Here is a 21,357-nt window from a genome sequence, read left to right as displayed (position 1 = left end):
TCAAAATTATGACCCCAAATTTTGATTACTAACTAAAGATAGTATATGACTCTAAGGCTTAGACTTCACTTGTCTGCCCGTGTTTTAAAACCACAAATGTAACCGAAACTCAGGAACAAACACTTTTTAAGGAAAGAGGCTTAGTGTAAATAAACAATATAATTTAAATTGATTTCCTTGGCTGGCTAAATTTTCCTGGTTTTATTTAAACTTTGTTGAATATTTTTATCCGGTTAATTTGGAAGTGTTACAGTGACTGCTTACTGTGAATAATGCTAGTGTAGATACGATTCTTCAGGAAAACTGGTCAAAACATCTAATACCTCAGTGTGAAAAAGGATTCATGCTATCGCATTAGGGAACAACGGGGCGCATATATTCTCACTGACACATTAATTACACCCGTTTCAGAGTTTCTTCTTTATACTCATGCACTTTGAGAGGGAAGAAATACTGGATTGTAATCCTGGATAAGGTATGTGGCAGGGAGAAGATATAAATAATAATATGGAGTTTGGGGTGGTGGTAGGCAAGGATGACTTCTACAGATCTAATTTCCATTTTACATTGTCAGGTAAGTCTTTGTGCCCAATTGGGGACAAATCTCCTGGAAAATGGAAGGAAGTGAGAGGTCACTGGTCCATCAGTACCCTTGATGGGAAGACCTAGGCAACACCAGTAGGAAAATGTGCCTCTTAAAAACTGACTCAGGCATTATCTTCATCTCACTGAGATGTACTACACTTGCTAAGTTGATGTGGAGAAATTAGAAAGTGTAAGAAGGTTGTCCTGAAGTTTGCATTTTGGTAATAATTTGCCACATCCTCTACATCTACTACCTGAAAGCAGTCTAATTTTCAAATATATTCTTTATATATTTTAGTAGGAAGTCTTGGCAAATTGCAATTAAAATGTGTATGTATGTACGTATGTATATATTTCTCTGTGTTTCTTCAACCTGAAAATGTCAGCAGCAGCAGCAGCAGCCTCTAAAAATGACTACTAGCTCCTCTGACATTTTTATTGATGCTGTATTTTTTTTGTCATATTCCAGCCTAAGTGTAGTCCCCAAACTAAAATTATCCATACTAGATTGTGTTAAATATGCATGTCCACCCAGAAGAATTACACACATATACATTTCTAGTACCTTCCAGACACTGGTGGTAAAAGGATTTAAAGATATCAAACCACATATAATTAAAATAGCTAATGAGAGGCAAATTGAAAACATTCTTTTACTATCTAATTCCACTAGGTGAGACATATCTAGTACCACCAGGTGAACATTTCTATGAAGGAAGCCAGTAATAACGACCATCATTTTCAGTATGATTTCTTAAGTCAATTTGGCTGGTAGATTTATAAAACCTATCATCCTCACCATTTTTTCATTAAAATGCCAAATATACTCCATTCTATCATGTTCTAGTCTTATCAAATACATGTAAGATCACCAATGACCTCTTGCTTATACCTTCCTTCTCCCTCCGTCATTTAGTTGAATCCCAGACTGCAAGGGGAAGCAATCATCATTTTGTACTGGAATGTGAGGTCAAATCTCTCACCTGTAGCATTTCCTTAAATCATCTGGAATATGTCTTTTCTTACCATGGTGGCTACACATGACCCTATCTGCATGGCAATGTTAAGGTACAGTGAAGAGAAAAATCCAGATGCCTATAGGTGCTTCCAGTTCCTTTCCAGGCATTGGGATAGACCTATATAATGCCAACAGTACTTTCATCTACATCAAAATTTCTATAACTTCATGATCTCAGTGAAATACAAAGCTGTTATAGAAATTTTATGTAGAATAAAACTTTCAGGTATTTATATAGGTCAAAGTCTATAACAAGGTGCCACCCAAAAGAGTTACTCTAATTTCACAAATGTCTATTTGAAATAAGCTGGGTTCGTTCAGGGCAGGAAGATCTTTTGTTGTGTAGAGATGTTGGTAATAATGATATTTATTCTGATGAGGATTTTGCCACTCACTCTTGGAGGAGTAGAAATGGTAACTACATGTCATTACCACAGTGAAAACACATGCAATTTGCAAACTAGTAGGAAAACACAATGGTTTCTAAAATTATGCTAGTGGATTAGTACCATATATTAAATAAATATAGTGATATTAACAACAAACAATCTAAATATGAATCAAAACCAAAGTTAGAGGATGTAAAGAAAATGAAAACTGGAGACATGTTGGCTGCCCATTTTTTCTAACGATTTTTTTTTCTTCAGTCGTTTTGCCCGTGTAATTAGATTTCTTTTACTCTGCAAATAACTGGTAGAACCATTTTGTTCTTTTTTTTTTTTCTTTTTCCTTTCTAATCAGAGCATAACAGTTATCTACTGTGTCACTTTTTTTTTTTTTTTAATTTTGCGTGTGTGTTTTGTTTCTGAGAATATAAGCTCTTTTAGGGAAAACCCAGCATGTCCATGATGGAAGTGGAGGTGAATATTTGTTTGATACCTATTGTAAGCCAGACCCTTTACAGTTAATTTAATTTTCAAAATAACTCTATGATTTTTATTCACTCCATCTACAGATGTGCATACCAAGTCTCAGAGGGGACATACACTTTGACCAAAGTCACATAATTAGTAAATGGTAGAGTTGACACTCATGTTCTTACCACTACCTTTTCTCTTCCGCAAATATGGATTAATGCCTTTCTCTGTGCTGGGCTCTGGTAGGCACTGGATTTCATTTCCTTATATCACCTGGTGTTACATTGTACACAGAAATGCATTTAGTATTTTCCTGGTTGAATGAATGAATGCAGAAAAAAAAAGCTCTCTTTCTAAATGTCAATTTGTGTTATAAACTGAAGCAGCAACTTCTGGGACAGATTCAGAGTGGTGGTTCTTGTATGGAGTCACAGGACATGAGCCAGTTTAGAAAAGGGAAACATGGATTTGGATCCCTGCTCTGCCTCTTAACTAGCTGTATGATTTGAGGTAAGTCGCTCAGTGTCTCTGGACCTTGGCTTCTCATCTGTAAAATGAGGAGGAGTAAGGCTTATCTAAGGTTGCTTCATATACTATTCTTTTAAACAAATTTGGGGAATTAATAAATATTATAGAAGCTAGTGATTAGTTTGACGTATCCAAAGGAGAAACGATAGAGTTGACATGGCCAAAGTCTATCAATTGGCTAATATCTATCAGTAAGTAATAATTTGCATCTATTAATATTTCTTTTCTCAACCTAAATGTTTAGAGCTTAGAGTGATTTTTTTCATTCACAGGGACTTACATAAAGCTGTTCAGCTAAACTGCAGATGATAAGAATAAATAAGCCCAGTTTATTGTAAGTATTATTTGTTCAGAGGCATTTTTATACTTATGTTCCTTTAACAACCATAGAAAGCACTAAAAGTAAGAAAAAGTGTGCTCAAAAAGTTGAAAACCGATATCAATATTAAACATTATTAATTTAGAATTATAGTTTTACTTTGTTTATTCACAAATTTGCTAGGTAAAATACAATCCCAGCAAAAAATCGATTTCTTTGTTGCACTATAATAAATAGATATGTATAACTTTATATATAACACATATATAGTACATTACATAATTATATATATGGACAAAATCCTATAAAATGGTTGATGTACTAAATATCCATAATGAAAGTCTTTAAATTGTATTGCAAGAGAATAATGTCAGAGGGGCGTGATAACACTAAATATTTATTTCCATTTTACTACCATATTTTATTGCTTGTAAAATGTACATTTTTGGGACATTTTTCACATTTCTGAAATAAGGATGTATCTTATGTAGTGTGTCATAGTAAACCATTTGGAGCAATTTTTCATTGCTTAGTGGTTTATAAAATACTAATATATTTTAAAATCAATGGTGTCTTAGATTTGATGAAATACAGTAAGTAAAAATACTATATTAGTCCTACTTTAAAAATTATATGTGTATATACATACACACACACCTGTGGTTACTTCTACCAAAGTTGTGATACTGATTTTTCAGTCAGATACATGTATCAAAGGCAGGAGAATGGAGCCTTTATTTATTCAACCCTAAGAAAGAATTGGAAACCCTGGTGGCATAGTGGTTAAGAGTTCGGCTGCTAACCAAAACGGCAGTAGTTCAAATCCACCAGGTGCTCTTTGGAAACCCTAGTTGGAATTGATGTGACAGCAGTGGGGTTTTTTGGTTTTTTAAGAAGGAATCGTGTAAAGCCTTAGACATTTCTAGGTGTATGTATCGTCTCAGTTTTCAAATCTTCGCCATCCCCAACTAAGAAAACATGTGAAGACTCATCAGACATTTAAAAAAGAAAGTTTAAAAGCACTGGCTAAAATCTTTAACACAGATTAGTATGCAGTTGTTTCGCTGTCTCTTTCTTAGTCGACTCAGCTACATTCTATAAGCAAAACACATTTTAAGAAATGTGAAAGACATCTGCTTTAAACTTGGCTTCTCTGAGTGGGTATCTAAAAGATGTCCAGGCCACAGCGCCTCAGTCCATCACTGGGTTCTCACCTACGTTTCAGGAGACCACTAAAGTCAAGTTCTCCTGCATCGTCTTGACCGTCACCACTGTCATTAACAAAAGAAAAGCAAATCGGGGTTTAATGCTGAGACACATACATAACAATTTCCCCCAAACACTACATATATAACGCATATGCAGTTTTGTACCAGCACACAAGTCATGGCACTAAATCAACACAAATGATTTCTTTTCACACAAGTGACATTTGAAGTTTCTGGAGCATGTACTTGTGGAAAAGTAAACAGGAGGAGCATGTGTTACTCTCCGACTTCAGAAGATGCGTTTTTTTTTTTTTGTAGATGGCATATAGAAAACTGCTTGGATTTGTGTTAAAACCGAGTAACACAAATGCACTTAAGGCAAGCAACACAAAGTACTTTGTTTTTGCAAGTTGCGGGCTCCAGAAACATCCCTGTGTAAAAAGCAAAGGACTTTTGCTGATCTCTGTTACTCAGGCAAGACAGAGATTTGCTTGGTTCTGCCTTATAGGACAAAGTGTACCAATGTCAAATATATAAGTACAAAGCCTTATATTCGAAAGGTAGCCTCTTTGTATCCAAGAATAGATGAATCAGATAATAGTGATACCAACATAACAAAAATGGAGCTAGCACGGAGCTTTTTAAAAGATGCATTCCTTTCTGTTTTAAAGGGAAATAATTATAATCTTTTAATATTCTTATTAATATTTATACCTTTTAAAACTTTGAATTGTTAATAAACCCTTTACTAGTGGTTTTAAAAAGTGCTTTCTTTCCTATGGAGAAATGCATCTTAAACTAGGTGTGCAGCCACGTTCGTGATTTCATATCAACTCTAAACGGAAGCTGTGGAGCTGACATTTAAATGACACTGTGTATTTACTTATATGTTTAATTTTTTTTAATGAAGATTTTGTTTCCTGCTCTTACAAGTGTTAGTATGGTTCCTAAGAAAAGAGTCTGTGGATTAAAAAAGTGTGTATAACACATAAGTTATAAGAATTGAACTCAAATCATGTTTTCAGAATGTCTTTAATAGCAGGTATTTGGAGAGGCGTTTTGAATTAAACACACATCTCCCGCTCCTAAAGTATACTTGTACATGGTGTGAGCATAGCTTTAGACCCAGGCATTTTCTGAGTGTGGGGTGAAGAAAAGGTGGAACGAAAGTAATAGGATTTGAAATTTACGACCCTTTTTAAAATTAAAAATAATTAGAAAATAATTTCAAAATCAATTGACTGCTGAGGCAATATTAGATATCTTTTAAGAATAATTAAGATTTTGATTTATTCACAATTTTTAGGGGGAAATGTGCCTTTTATTGACTGAATCGTTGTTTTAATTTAAGATGATTTTCCTTATTCAACAAAACCCAATGTGGATTCAGTCTTCAAAAGAATAAAACCATTGCTTTCATTAAATAATTGATATCATGGAAGAATTAAGTACAGAGAGTAAAATAATGGCAGTTGGGGGCTAGTTACATTTCTTATAAACCAGAAGAAATTTTTGTTTTTCTTCTTCAACCCCTGATTGTTCAGCCTTAACAGTTGCAAAATAAATCAGTTAGGCATCTATATCTTGCCTTTCTACAATGTTCTTTATTCAGGCCAACTCAGTGGTCTTTCATTTAGAATAATCCACTGTTTAAATGGTGCTAACTTCCATAAGTAGCAACTTAATTATTATTTTTCTGGACGCAAGATTTAATAGCTCCATAAGGGATTTCTCGATGAAAAGCAATACAAATAAAAGTTTTCTGACTTTACTTAACTGATGCCATATAAAATGTGTCTTTTTATCTTTTTTGGTCATTAGGCAGACAATATGTAATTAAGCGGAAAGTCACATATGAGACTCAGAGTACATCTTTATAAGGCAGTGTGAAACCTTCAGAAATAAGCGCTTCGCTATAGCAAGAATAATCATAAAAAATGATCATTCACTATATCCTTGATTTGGCATTAAACATATGGCTTTTCTAGCCATACCAACTTTTGGACAGATGGTTTGTTCGACTACAGTGTAGAGTGCCATTATTTGGAATTTGGAGTGTGGAGGAAGGGAAAATGTGTTTTGAAAATCCTCCACTACCCTGTTATACAAAAACTACCTAGTTGCCCGTTTTGAAGTTACCTTCTCTTGAAAGCAGATCTGATGTCAATGTTTGGAGTTGTCCCAGTAGATTCTTTTAAAGGAAAGAAAACAATAAAATAAATACCTGTTAAGAAGACAGCTTTGTGTTCAGTTCATAGACTGTGGGGATTCCTCAGATGGAAGGATGCCAGTTGAAGGGGGGAGGTGGCTTTCCTCCTGGATGGCTGAGCTGCTGAGGCATCATCATAACCTCAGTCTCACACAAAATCAATAAGAGACCTTAGGGGTCACCTTGCCTAGGTGTTGTCCAACCTACCTGCCGATTAGAATCACCCGAGGAACTTAAAAAATAATTCAGCTTCCTTATTCTCCCTGTTGGACATTTTGAGTCACCCAGAAATCAGTATTCTTAAGAGTCCTCCAGGTGATTTTCAGAGATGCCCAGCCAGGTTGAAAGAGCTGCTCAAGGCCAGATTCCACTGAATGCAGAAATCTTGACAGCACCCTGACCCATGATCATCCAGCCTTTGCGTGGCATCTCTAGTATGGGGGATCTCCATCCTTCCCAGGTTGTCTACATAGCCTTAATGAAAGAGTTCTTCCTAATGCTAAGACAAAATTTGCTTTCTCATAAATTTCCACCCTTTGATTCTGATGTACTCTAAACACTTCTAGAGTACATGGAAAAGGGCCTTTTCCTTCTACCCACACATTCAAGCTGCATAGGACATGGTTTCTGGACTCTTCATCCTTCTGGTTACCCAACTCCAGGCTGAGCTATGGTGCCCACAACCAAAGACATCACCCCAAATGTGGAACAAGTAGTGTGTTGTAGAAAGTAGTATCATTTCCTCTATCTAGATTCTGTGCCACTTGTAGTAGTCCAGTTTAAAATTACACTAGCTTTGTTTTTTGCAGTTATAACACACTTGGGATTCTTCTTAAATTTATGATCTTTACTTCGAAGTCAACTTTCCCTTTTGTATTCTTATAAAAGTTTTTTTTTCTTTCAAGCTAAATGCGCCTTATTGTATTTATCCCTATTAAACACACTCTGGGAAGTATATAGATCATATGGATGGAGAACGTCCACATCTGACATTAGTCCTCATAAGGGAAATTCTGCCTTCCACTTGGGTATCCTGACATCTTCATCCCATATTACCTTATCCCCCAACCTGAGTGGGAATACGTGGACCCAGTGAAACAGATACATTCAGTAGCAACAATAAAATGACGTTACTGCTTACCTGGGAGACTGAAGGAATATAAATAGCATTGAAAAGAGATACTTACCAGTAAAATTCCACAGTTTTATTTTTAAATTGTCCCGTGACAATTTAATTCAGCTGGCTTGCTGAGACTACCACAATCAGAAACACATAATTTTAAAAGGTCTCCGCCCACCAAAAAAAAAGTCTCATGGTTTTAGATGACCTTCTTCTCCATCTTCTCTCAGCCCATAAAAAGTCACATAGAAAGAGACAAAAAAGGCACTCTTACCATGCACTTCAAGATCGAAAGTACAGCTGTCAAACTTATCCTTATAGGTGACCTCGCATCTGTAGTTTCCTGCAAAGTTCTCTTTCGCCTTAATGATTTGCATCTCAAATGTGTATATCTGCAATGAAATGCACCCATGCACATTTCACACCTACCTTGCACACTGAAAGAGGCCAGAAAAACCCGTTGACCGTCAAGTCAGTTGCGACTCCTAGCGACCCTATAGGACAGACTAGAACTGCCCCATAGGGTTTCCAAGGAGCGGCTGGTGGATTCGAACTGCCGACCTTCGGGTTAGCAGCCGAGCTCTTAACCACTGCACCACCATCCCATTGCAGTTATTTTTTTCAAATTCCTCTGCATTGGCTTAAAGATGTGTCTATCTGGGGATGTCAGTACAACCTTCTCAGTATAGGAAGGAGAGCTACCAGACACAGCAGCGTGACCACATAAGAGTGTAGAGACTAGGAATGGTGACACCAGAGAATTTTTTGGGACTCGAATCTCTCAAAACTGGACCTGAAAATGACCTTTATACCCACACAGAGAGAATGAGCTAGCTGAGCCCCTGTGTTGGGAACTCAGAGACCATACCCGAGTTTGCCTTTCAAAAGTTTCCTTCAGCTGGAGGTGCTTCCCAGCTTTGCTGGCCAGGTCCATCCATTTCCCTTTGAACCATTTGATAGTGGGTTTTCTAAGAAGATCTTCAGCCTTGACTCTGGCTATAAAGGTAATATTTTCACCTAGAAAAAGCACAAGTGATTCAGACTGGTTTAAAACTTGTAGTTCGTTTTGCTCTTACCTGGAAAGAAATTATGCAGGACAGCCCTGTATGGACTGTGATATGATTGGTGCCCCTTGGAGTAGTGCTGTGAAATGACCCTGATTTTTTATGAGTACTCTAGAGGTTCTTAGGATAACCCAACCTGTTCTGCTTTTGAGGTTTATGAAGCAGAAAAAGAGCAATGGGAGATCAATGGACATAATTTTTATGTTTGTATTAAAATATATGTATTATATATATATATTTAAAAAAGAAACCATTTCCATCAGTTCTGACTCATGGTGACCCCAAGTGTTTCAGAGTAGAACTGCACATAGGGTTTTCAGTGGCTGTGACCTTTTGGAAGTACATTGCCAGACCTTTCTCCTGAGGCACCTCTGGGTAGATTTTTCAGTTAGTAGCCAAGCACTTAACCGTTTGTGCCACCCAGGGACTCCTTATATATATGTGCTGTATATAATGTGGAAATCCTGGCGGCGTAGTGGTTAAAGAGTTTGGCTATGAACCAAAATGTCGGCAGTTCGAATTCACCAGGCACTCCTTCGAAACCCTATGGGGCAGTTCTACTCTGTCCTTTAGGGTCGCTATGAGTTGGAATCAACTTGACAGCAATGGATTTGGATTTTTTTTTTTTTTTTGGTTACATATAATGTATATATATTTATATGTGAAATAAAGTGAAGAAAATGAAATGTATATGAATCTTTTTCCATCCTTTTTATTAGGCATGGTGATGGGTAGGCTGGAATTATAGGAATAGGCCTAATTGAAACTGCTCAGTTTGCAAGTAGCCCTGCCTATCTCTTTGTATTGACTCATTAGGCACTGGGGACATCCAAACCCTAGCCCCGCTGCCAGCCCAGCATTTCAGTGTCTTCCAGGAACACAGGGTAGCAAACATCTCCAGCCCTGAAAGAAAAAATTCTACAACATATTCAGCTGTGTGTGCTCATTGGTATACTATTTGGTAAATGTCACAGGCTAGATCTGATCACAATGCAGGTAGTCCCCAACTTATGACGGGGTTCCTTTCTAACGACTCTGTCATAGTCAGTTCTGACACAGGTCAAATACCTCATTTTTTTTTTTTTTTTTTAGTTTTCACTATTATCACCTTTTATTATCAATATCTTTATAAATCCAACAGTAAATCATAAAATTGAACATCTGCGAGTTAACATCTGAGAATGATAACATCAGCAAATTATGTGCTGCAACATATTATTAATGATGAGATACACAAAAATAACTCAAAACTGGATGGTTGTACGTGCAGTTTGTTGTTACTTGAGTACGCCATAAATCGGGGACTGCCTATATATTCCTATAAAAATTTAATGAAAATTCCTGGGCACCCCTCCACTTAGGACCTTTGTGCCTGTCCCTGTTGTGAGCCCCCCATGTCTGTGCTCTCCATCCACATCCTTTCCTCTCCAGGCCCCTCTCTATCTCACCACCCTGTTTATTTCCTTTATAACATATGGCTTTTACCCTTATTTGTTCGTTTAATTTGTATTGTCTGCTCTTCCCATTGGGTGTAAGTTCTGAGTGCTCACACACTATACTTGGTTCAGCACAGTGCCCGAAACTTAGGAGATGTGTAATCACTATTGTTTGAGTAATATCTCAAAAGTTGAGCCATCTCTCTGACTAGCTACCTCTGAGCTACTAAGCATTATGATCTAGTGTGTGTGCAGATCTGTCATCATCTTAAGCAGTGAGGTGTGTCGTAATGACAGCAAATGCTAGCTCCGAGCTTTATTACATGCCAGGCACTGTTCAAGGTCCTTCACAGGTTGAGCCTATCATTATCTCCACTTTACAGATGGGGATACTGAAATATAGAGGGGTTAAGCCATTTACCTGAGGACAATAGCTAGTAAGAAACAGAACCAAGATTTGAACTCAGGCTGCTTGGCTGCAGGATCCAGGTACTCAACTACTAATCTGTGCTGCCTAGGTGTGCTAAAGGCTCTTGAAATGATAGCTGCTGCTCTCCTTTTAGGGTTATAAAAAGCAGGATTTAGTATATCTACACAATGGAATATTATTCAGCCATAAAAAGGAATGAAGTACTGATACATACTACAATATGGATGAACCTCAAAAACATTGTGCTAAGTCAAAGTAGCCAGACACAAAAAGAACACATAGTGTATGATTCCATTTATCTGAAATATCCAGGTTAGGTAAATCCATGGAGACAGAAAGCAGATTTGTGGTTGCCAGAGGCTGGAGGGTAAAGAGGAATGGGGAGTGACTGCTAATAGGTATGGGGTTTCCTTTTAGGGTGATAAAAATGTTTTGGACTTAGATAGAGGTGATGGTTGCACAATATTGGGAATGTACCAAAGGCCATTGAATTGTTCACTTTAAAAGAGTTCATTTTCTGTGATGTGAATTTAGGTTTTAAATTGAAGGCAGGATTGAATGCTAGGACTCACCAACTTTCACCGATCCTGTTTGAGGTTTTTCAACGAACAGGGTGGACAACTGAGAATTGACATTCTGCTTGTCTTGTTCCTCACTGGCAGGCGATTCCCCTATAGACCATTCTAACGACAGAAAGGAGGAAATGGGTCATTTCAGGGCCGCTTTCTTCCTAGGCGTAGTGGTTAAATGCTACAGCTGCTAACCAAAGGGTCAACAGTTCAAATCCACCAGGTGCTCCTTGGAAACTCTGTTGGGCAGTTCTACTCTGTCCTGTGGGGTCACTCTGAGTTGGAATTGACTTGATGGCAATGAATTTTTGGTTTTTCTTCCTAGGCAGACTTACCTGGGTTTGGAGTTCTCGTCAACACTGAAGCTTTTGTTTGTCTAATAAAACTAGATAAATATAACATCATTCTTTCCGTCCCCGCTCCACCCCCCCCCAGCCATCAGTAGAGAGTGACAGAATCCCATTCTTACAGGGATGTCTCTTTCATGGCGGGGTAAATAATGCTTTCTAGTTCCTAGAAACAGTGAAACTTTTCAGGTAAGGTGTTTCTCTGCCTTTATTGACAGCACTGTTTCCTTTGCTGGTTTCCCCATCCTGCCTGTCCCCTAGCAGACAAATAATGGTGGTCAGTAAGTTAGAGCTGAGTTCTCAGAGTGCTTTTCCAGGTTTTCCAGGCTTTCACATCTGTTTTCCGGATGTGACTATAAGGCCACGTCTACACAACAACAAAATTGGAAAAGACTAAAAGGGTGGGTCAGTTTGATTGTTCAGTCTGGAAATAGCGAGTCTGGCCTGGTATTTCTTGACTCCTTGCTGCCATATGGTTAGACAGTTCTGTTATGGTTGGATAGATGTGGCCATAGTTTGACAAATAAGTCACAGATAATGACCTGCAGCTACAAATTTCAAGAATACTGGGAGTTTCCTGAAAGGGGAAAAAAAAAAAAAAACAAATGAACAAACAAAAGAAATGAAAAATAAATTGAGGTTTTCCCATGAAGAGAGAGAAGCTGGAAATGAAGTTTATTTTGCTGTTTTCTAGTTTATACTCCAGGTGCTTGGCTGGTTTTAATCGGCAGGAAACTCCACTGAGGAGGGTAGGAGAGAGAACTGTTAATATTCCCTTTGTCTCCAAGAGTTGAATGAAGAGAAGTTTAGTGTCAGCAATTAAATAGCTGGAAAAAAATGCGAGGGTCGCGAACTCTGGTTAATGTTTCTTGGCTAGAAGAAAAATGAACATTTAATTATTTTAGTCTTCAAGTCTCAATCATGCTTTGAATTTCTACCGACAAGAGACCATTGTTTTCACAATGAAGTTATGCAGCCTAGTCACATGATTACACAATTTTTTTAATACCTGAGTTAATGTTAGTATTTATGTTGTGTGTGTCTATGATATTAATAGTAATAGTGGTCACTCAACTTTGGAACGTGAAGAAGGAATTTTTATTGTTTTGTTCACTTCTTTACCTATGCTTGGTCCATAAAAGGCCCCTAGTATGATCAGAGCACATATTTGTTGAATGAATGAATGAATGAATAGCTTCACAGAATTGTAGCTACAGCTGACAGGATGTATTTGAAATTGTTTTGTCAAGTGTTATGTTACTAAAACATTGTGAATTGTTATCTAACTTCAGTACATTCCAGGAATGGAGATTTTAAATGTTTCTTGATCTCTGTATATTTGCTAAATGTTAAAAGTGAGAGTTATACTGATAAAAAACAAACAAGTCTGTGGTAATAAGGTATATTGTTGTTAGCTGCCATCAAGTTGCCCCTGACTCAGGGGGACCCCATCCATAAGGTTTTCAGTGGTTGATTTTCAAAAGTAGATCACCAGGCCTTTTTTCCTACTCTGTAGTAATCTAAAAGCTCTGCTGAAACCTGTTTAGTATCACAGCAACACAGGCCTCCTACTGACAGATGATTGGTGGCTGCACTTGAGGTGCATTGGCCGCGCATTGAACCCGGATCTCCAGCAAGGCAGTGAGAATTCTACTACTGAACAACCATTAACCTCTATATGAGGATGTTGTTGTTGTTGTTAGGTGCTGTCGAGTCGATTCTGACTCATAGCAACCTTATGTATAACAGAACGAAACACTGCCCAGTCCTGTGCCATTCTTACAGTCGTTGCTATGTTTGAGCCCCTTGTTGCAGCCACTTTGTCAGTCCGTCTTGTTGAGGGTCTTCCTCTTTTTCACTGACCCTCTACCTTACTAAGCATGATGTCCTTCTTCAGGGCCTGGTCCCTTCTGATAACATGTCCAAAGTATGTGAGATGAAGCCTTGCCATCCTTGCCTCTAAGGAGCATTCTGGCGGTACTGCCTCCAAGACAGATTTGTTCTTCTGGCAGTCTGTGGTATATTCGATATTCTTTGCCAGCACCATAATTCACAGGCATCAATTCTTCTTCGGGCTTCCTTATTCATTGTCCAGCTTTCGCATGCATATGAGGCGATTGAAAACACCATGGCTTGGATCAGGCTCACCTTAGTCCTCAAGGTAACATCTTTGCTTTTTAACACTTTAAAGAGGTCTTTGTAGCAGATTCGCCCAATGCAATATGTTGTTTGATTTCTTGACTGCTGCTTCCCTGGGCGTTAATTGTGGATCCAAGTAAAATGAAATCCTTGACAACTTCAATATTTTCTCCATTTCTCATGATATTGCTTATTGGTCTAGTTGTGAGGATTTTTGTTTTCTTTATGTTAAGGTATAATTCATACTGAAGGCTGTAGTCTTTGATCTTCAACAGTATGTGCTTCAAGTCCTCTTTCACTTTCAGCAAGCGAGGCTGTGTCATCTGCATATGGCAGGTTGTTAGTCTTCCTCCAATCCTAAAGCCATGTTCTTCTTCATATAAACCAACTTTTCAGATTATTTGCTCAGCATACAGATTGAATAAGTATGGCAAAAGGATACAACCCTGACAGGGACCTTTCCTGATTTCAAACCATGTGGTATCCCCGTGTTCTTTTTGAACAACTGCCTCTCGGCCTACATACAGGTTCCTCATGAGTACAATTAAGTTTTCTGGAATTCCATTCTTCACAGTGTTATCGATAATTTGTTACGGTCCACACAGTTGAATGCATTTGCATAGTCAGTAAAACACAGGTAAACATCCTTCTGGTATTTTCTGCTTTCAGCCAAGATCCATCTGACATCAGCCATGATATCCTTTGTTCAACGTCCTTTTCTGTATCTGGCTTGAATTTCTGGCAGTTCTCTGTCAGTATATTGCTGCAATCTTTTTTTTAATTATCTTCACAGTAATTTTACTTGCATATAATATTAATGATATTGTTCGATAATATCTGCATTCCACTGGATCACTTTTCTTTGGAATAGGTATGTATGTGGATCTCTTCCGGTGGGTTGGCTAGGTAGCTGTCTTCCAAATTTCTTGGCATAGATGAGCGAACACCTTCAGCATAGCATCCATTTATTGAAACAAACATCTCAACATGTATTCCATCAGTTCCTGGAGCCTTGTTTTTTGCCAATGCCTTCAGTGCAGCTTGGACCTTTTCCCTCAGTACCATCGGTTATTGATCATGTGCTACCTCCTGAAATGGTTGAACATTGACCAATTCTCTTTGGTATAGTAACTTTGTGTATTCCTTCCATCTTATTTTGATGCTTCCTACATTGTTCAATATTTTGCTCATAGAATCTTTCATTATTGCAACTCGAGGCTTAAAATGTTTTCTTAAAAAATGAGGCTATGTGAGGCTAGATCCCTAGATCTATATGAGGACAGATTCCTGAAATTTTTGTGTATGTGTGTATCATGCAAAATTAATGATTTCTCAGTACATTAGTTTTCTGGTAAGTGAAAATATAATGAAAGATTGCTATGAAAGCTACAAACTGAATAAAACAAGAATTAGAATAAATACAGTTTCAAGAAATGAGGCCATTAGTGGTTGTATTAAGATGGGGGTTGGGATGCCTTGCTCCAGGAGTGTGCTCACCTGAATCTTTTCTCTCCAGGGCCCGACTACCCACACCTGAAAGGAAAGTGTGATTTTTTTTGATTGATGCAAGGTAGGGTGAAGATGGGGCGCTGGCTTCAACGTTCTTGGATACCCAAAACCCTGTCTCTTCTGGTAATAGGGAGGAAAAAACCAGAAGTTGGCTCAGATGGTAAATCAGTGGAGCTTCCTCTATGAAAACAGTTGTAAAGTGAGTCTTATTAAAACAATAATAAAGAAAAAAATCTAAATATTTAAATTTATAGCACAGGGAAAAAGGATATATAGCTGGAAATGGAACACAAACAATTTTTGCCCCCAAAACTCATGCTCAAGATTTACCAATCTTATTTATTTCACAGACGAAGCCTCCTTGTTCTAGGTGTCTCATGTAAAATAAAATTTTGTCATTGAAGCCAACCTTTTCCTCTTGGTTCTGGCACAGGCAAAACCCAGTGCCTCTGCTCTGCTCACTGGCTCAGCCAGGTGACCTGACTTTTCTTTTCCTTTACTGTCAATTAATAATATATTTAAAAAGTAAGAAAGGGGTTGGAATTGTCCTAACCTGGTGGTAAGGCACTAGGCAGGGTGGTTTCCTCTTCATCTGAAACAAGAAACAGTAGTAAAAAAGTGAAGGAGAAAAAGGTTTCATCCAGAGTAACCTGAAAAAGGAGAACTCTGAAAAATAAGAAGAGAAACTACACAAAACACTTTAAACTGATGAGTTAGCCCTAGAAGACTCTGTGCCTGAAAGGTTAATATTGAGAATTAGATGAGAGAGTTGGATAAATCAAATGAAATTGTAGTTTAAAAAATGGAATGCTATATCCATTTGTAGATTAAGAAAAAAATTAATGCTAAAAATCAAACCTTGATGAAATCAACAACTGTGGTGGTTTTCAAGTTCTCATTTTGTTGCTCAAGTAAATGACAAACATTATTTATATACCACACTCATTTGGACACAGACATAAAGGCGTACATGTACTGTTTTAGAAGTCTTTCCTCTCAAAAAACCCTCAGGATAACCACCCCCTCTTCTAAATTTAGGAAACAAAAGTCAAGATTAACTAATATAAATCAATTTTTCGTGCTAAGTTCACCAATAGTTATTTTAGGAACTTTATAAGCTTTTGCCAGTATTATCCTGGTGTTGACCAGTGCTAGATAATTTTTTTAATGTTTATTGATGTACATTTATAAAATTCGGAATATGCCTCATAGCATTTATCTGCAGAGATGCTGAAAATTCTCCTTTTAAAAAAGTCTCTGATCTTCAAAGTGTCTTTACCATTTAGATGTTTAAATAGACATTTAAACATAGACATCTGCTCCTCCCTTCCCAAAGCATGAAGACAAGTGTTTATGTAAATATTAATAATCCTTGTGCTTGAAATATTAGAATAATTGTGGATTTAAAAATACAAATCCAATAACTATATGAAATTGGATACAGGAAATACGTGTGTATTAGTATTACTTAAAAAGAAGTTCTCTAAAAATTCATGACAAGGAGATAAAATAGCGTATTTTTGCATAATCTGTTAAAATGTTTACTAAAAATATTAACTACCGATCTGAAATTTCTTTTTCAAAATTATCAACCAGGGATATGCTTTATTAATTTTTAACAAAATAACTAATGTCTAATATATAGTAAATATGTCATATCTTCAGAACCAAAGAAATAGTTCACTGGGTACTGTGGGACTTGACATTATTCAGAGGAAGCTTTCTGTGGTCAAAGAAGCTTGAACAATACTAGGCTAAGTAAAGTTAAAGGCTTGTAAGTGCACGCGTATGCATGCATGTGTGTGTGTGTGTGTGTGTGTGTGTGTGTGTATGTGCATATACTGGAGGATACCTCAAAACCTTTAATGGGCTAATACGCTCTGTGACTGGAGTGTGGAGATAAGAAATCATACAGTAGTTAGCATTTCCCACACTTAGTTCAATTTTGAATCTTTTTCACCTGAAAAAGCAACTAACGTTCCACAAGATCGTACAGTTGGGAAAGTATAGGTATTTCTGAGGTATTTTTTTCTAATACTATTTTCTATAAATTTAGTTCAGTACTTAGTACTTTCTTCTGGTAACCTATTCATAGGTTTTATTTACTGACATATGCAAAGAATCTTGATTTTTAAGACCTGTAAAAATTAATGAAAATGAAGTTTTAAAATTCAACCAAGCCTTAGCAAGGTACTTCCTTTATTATACATAAAGTAAAAGCTAGAACCACTTTGATTCAAATGAACACTTCCTTTTATACAGGTTTTGTTGTTTGCTTTATGCACAGTACATAATTAACTGTTTAGAATGCAAAGTGATTAAGAAAAGAGTATTCATACATTCAAATAAAACTAAAATAAAGGAAGATAATCCATTTTTTTACGCACAATTTTGATGGGTGAGTAGTTTCAAAGTCTACTAAATATTGAGACTATTTGGAGAACATGCACAATTATTTTAGATTATTAAGGAACCGTATATTAAAGCAGTGCTTCAAAGTATCATGAAATACTGTTCCTTTAAGTGATCCCAAATTACTTCCAAATAGCGGTTACTTCTTAATTGGCAATATTTGATTCATTGCACATAAAGTTTCAAATTTTAGAAAGTGCTAGAATATATAATTGACAAGAGCAAAGTTTACTGTTTCACTTTTTTAAAAAGTAGTTTTAGTCCTGACATTCCTTTATATTTTGGGAAATGTAGTTAAGATGTTGGGATTCTGACCTTAAATTCTTGCAAAGTTACCAGAACTGGATGGTGCCCAGATATCATTACTGAATGTTTTGATCAAAAATTCTATAGACGAATCCTAGTCAAAAGGAGGGTAAACGTGGAACAGAATTTCTTTTTGATTTCTCAGAAAATCCAGACTTTCTGGAGCCATTGAGATTGGATGACCATGTGCCCCCACCCCTGCCACCAAAACTATTGTTCTAAAAATTAAACCAGAATTATCCACTGAAGTCATCTTTAAGCCAAACAGTAGTTAATTAGTAAAGACTGTTTCCCTTGAGCATTGTGCTCTTTTAAAGAATTATCTGTATGGGATCAAACTGACAACAGCAACTTGATAGATTTGAGTTTATGTTAATGGTGGTGGAATAATTTGGAAAAGGAGAGCAAGAATGGTTGCACAACTTGAAGAATGTAATCAATGACACTGAATTGTACATGTGGAAATTGCTAAATTGGTGTATGTTTTGCTGTGTATATTTTCATATTTTCATGAAAAATAAATAAAAACAAAGTGCTCAAAAAAATTCTTGCAAAGTTACCTTGTTGAAATGAGTTGAACTGGATGAAACTGAAATGTTTAGTTTTTCTTATTTACCATAGTAAGACAGATTCTGTTGCTACAAGGGAAATTTGAACATACAAATTCTTCTGGTGATGTTCAATTAGTAAGACATAGCATCACACAAAGAACATTTCCAACCAAAATGAAACAAAAAATGCAATATAAAAGTCACATTTTCTTTTTTCTACTTAAAAGCGCCTGCGATGACAAAGAGAAGAGCTTTTGACTCTTTATAATACAACGCACATGAAGACCACAGGCTGAAAGTCACAGGGCTATCTCCTGTAGCTACATGGAAGGGTGATTAACCAAAGCAGAAGTTTATTCATCGTCAAGTCATGGGAAAATAGCATTTGTAAACCTGTAAAAAGGATTCTCTTAAACAACTGAAGTTCCCAGAGAAGAATGCCTGGAAAGTTGAGAAAGAGCTTAGTCTCATGTTACAAGGCTGGGATTTTAGGAGGGTACACAGGAAATCTGGAATGCAAGTGAGAGCCTTGTTGCAGAATAAAAACCCGAGAGACTGAGGAATGTGTGCATTCTTACAATCCTCCACACTCTCTCAAGCATAACATCTACCTATGGTTGATTTAAATTGCCTCTTTAAAATTAAATTTTTAAGTAATATAAACTTGGGACAATTATTGAGATTTTAGAATAAAGTCCAAAAGCATGTAAAATTCAAATGTATGTATAAGCAAACCTCAGCTAAATACTGATATGATACTTTGATTTAGACAAATCTGTGGCTTCCTCAAGCAGGGTAATCAGTTGTCATAAATACTGGAGTATGTGACCAAAATGACAACAACATACAGAAGATAGCCACAACAGCTAGCGTTAATTCATCATGTTTTGAGGCATTTGATTAATTTGTCATATTTTCTTAATGAGAAGACACTTGCCTTCACCTTTTGATGCTTCTGAAATCAGGATTCATCTTATAATACATAAGTATATCTAATGAGTACTTTAAATCACAATTACTTTCTTCCCAAAAATCTATTATTAAATCAGCATTGCATTTTATAACTGGTTATGTCTTAGAACTGAAAAGCATGGTGGTATTAACTTTTAACAAAGTTAAAAATTAACTTGTAACGTTCATTACAGAAGAACTAATGTAATTAGCATATATAGGTAAAGCATGGAGACATTTTAGTAGATGGTAGATTGTCTGAAATTTAAAGGGAAAATTGCACAACAAGATTTTATCATGCTAGTGAAAAGCACCAGGATAATGTTATCACAGATGTAAAGAGACCTAAATGAAGAAAAAAAAATGTTAAATCATTTTTTTTGAATAAAAAAAAAATCACAACATTCAGAAGGAAATATGCTGGAGCTTCTGCTGATTTGCTTCCTACTCTGCCAACCACATGCATGTCAAGTTACATGAGATCTTTAATATGCACGGGGTGCATTCATGATAGTTATCTGGTATGTTAATGCTGTTTGCATCCTTAGAAAAAGAAGGTAAGTTTTTACTCTCCTTGCAGCAATTAACTAAAGCAGTTATTTTTCTGGAAGAAAAATATAAATAGGTTGTAACTGTCCTAATTGGGCTTACCAAAAAATAGAAACATTAATGAGAGGTGAAAATAATTTTAAAAATATATATCAGAATTTAGGCATCAAAGTGAATACTAACCTTCAGAGCAGTCTCTTGATTTCTAATACTGCTGCCACATTTGGAACTACCCACAGGACCAGTTTTGGAATTGCCCTTAAGGCTAGTTGTTAAGGCACAGAAAAGTTTGTTACCCTTTGCTCCTGCGTATGATTTTTGTTGACCAAGATCCCATTTGATCACCTACATTATTCTCTACATATAGCCCACTGTGACTCTAGTCTGCTTCCCAAACTGAAATCTGCCTTTCGTTGTTGATAGTCATTCTTCCCTCTAAAATGTAAGTTGGCTGTAGGAGGGCAGGACTTTTGTTCACCACTGTGTCCACCATGCCCAGAACCATGCCTGGCACTCAGCAGACACTCAGTAAATACTTGCTGAATAAACATGTTGGAATGAGAGGCAAATATTTGACCCTACTGAGGGTGTAAAGAACCTATACTTAGTATTCCATTGATTTGCTACCTGTAATTATCTGGAAGAATTTCAAGCCACAGCAGTATATTTGTAGGAAGGCCTTGTCTCTCAGTGTGATCACTCGGAAAAGGATTTGCACATCTAATTTCCAGTTTGGTGTTTGGTTAAACACATTTCTTTATCGCCATCTCTATTGTATCAATTCTGGGAGACTTTGCCTGGGTCCCCGGACAAAGTGGGCAGTATTAGGGAGCAGGATAGCTGGATGGACAACCAGTCCAAAGGCAAACAAGGAAACAACAATAAAACTCCATCCTGAAATGTGTGGCTAATTGTCTCCATGAAAAACTGCCTCTTTTGCCATGAGACCAGAACTAGATGGTGCCCAGCTACCATTACTGAAAGTTTTGATCAAAGATTCTAAAGAAGAATCTTTGATCAAAAGGGAGAAAATTCAGAACGGAATTTCACCTTCCCATGGAATTCAGATTTTCTGGAGCCATAGAGGCTAGATGAATCCCTGAAACTATTGCCCTGAGATAATCTTTAAACCTTAACTCTTAAGCCAAAAATATCCCCTGAAGTCTTCTTTAAACCGTAGCCTGTGAGCAGCCATTCAAGATACTCCACTGGTCTCATCCCTTCGGGAGCAAGGGAGAATGAAGAGAACA

The 21,357-nt window shown here is 36.8% G+C and overlaps 1 protein-coding gene across 1 annotated transcript in view; it reads right to left on the bottom strand.

Annotated features, from left to right (window-relative positions):
* The window catches only part of MYBPC1 (myosin binding protein C1), a 94,136-nt gene that overhangs the window by 45,669 nt on the left and 27,110 nt on the right, over positions 1-21,357 (bottom strand). The window contains exons 2-7 of the mRNA XM_004373754.1: positions 15,892-15,930; positions 11,347-11,457; positions 8,713-8,861; positions 8,119-8,236; positions 6,655-6,706; positions 4,522-4,578 (exon numbers count right to left, since the gene is read on the bottom strand). Coding sequence (XP_004373811.1) covers positions 4,522-4,578; positions 6,655-6,706; positions 8,119-8,236; positions 8,713-8,861; positions 11,347-11,457; positions 15,892-15,930 — 526 coding nt within the window. The remainder of the gene's footprint in view (positions 1-4,521; positions 4,579-6,654; positions 6,707-8,118; positions 8,237-8,712; positions 8,862-11,346; positions 11,458-15,891; positions 15,931-21,357) is intronic.

This window comes from Trichechus manatus, unplaced genomic scaffold, assembly GCF_000243295.1.
Source record: "Trichechus manatus latirostris isolate Lorelei unplaced genomic scaffold, TriManLat1.0 scaffold00027, whole genome shotgun sequence".
Lineage (NCBI taxonomy): Eukaryota > Metazoa > Chordata > Mammalia > Sirenia > Trichechidae > Trichechus > Trichechus manatus.
The sequence above is the reverse complement of the archived record's forward strand: the minus strand, read 5'-3'. Positions and strand labels throughout refer to the sequence as shown.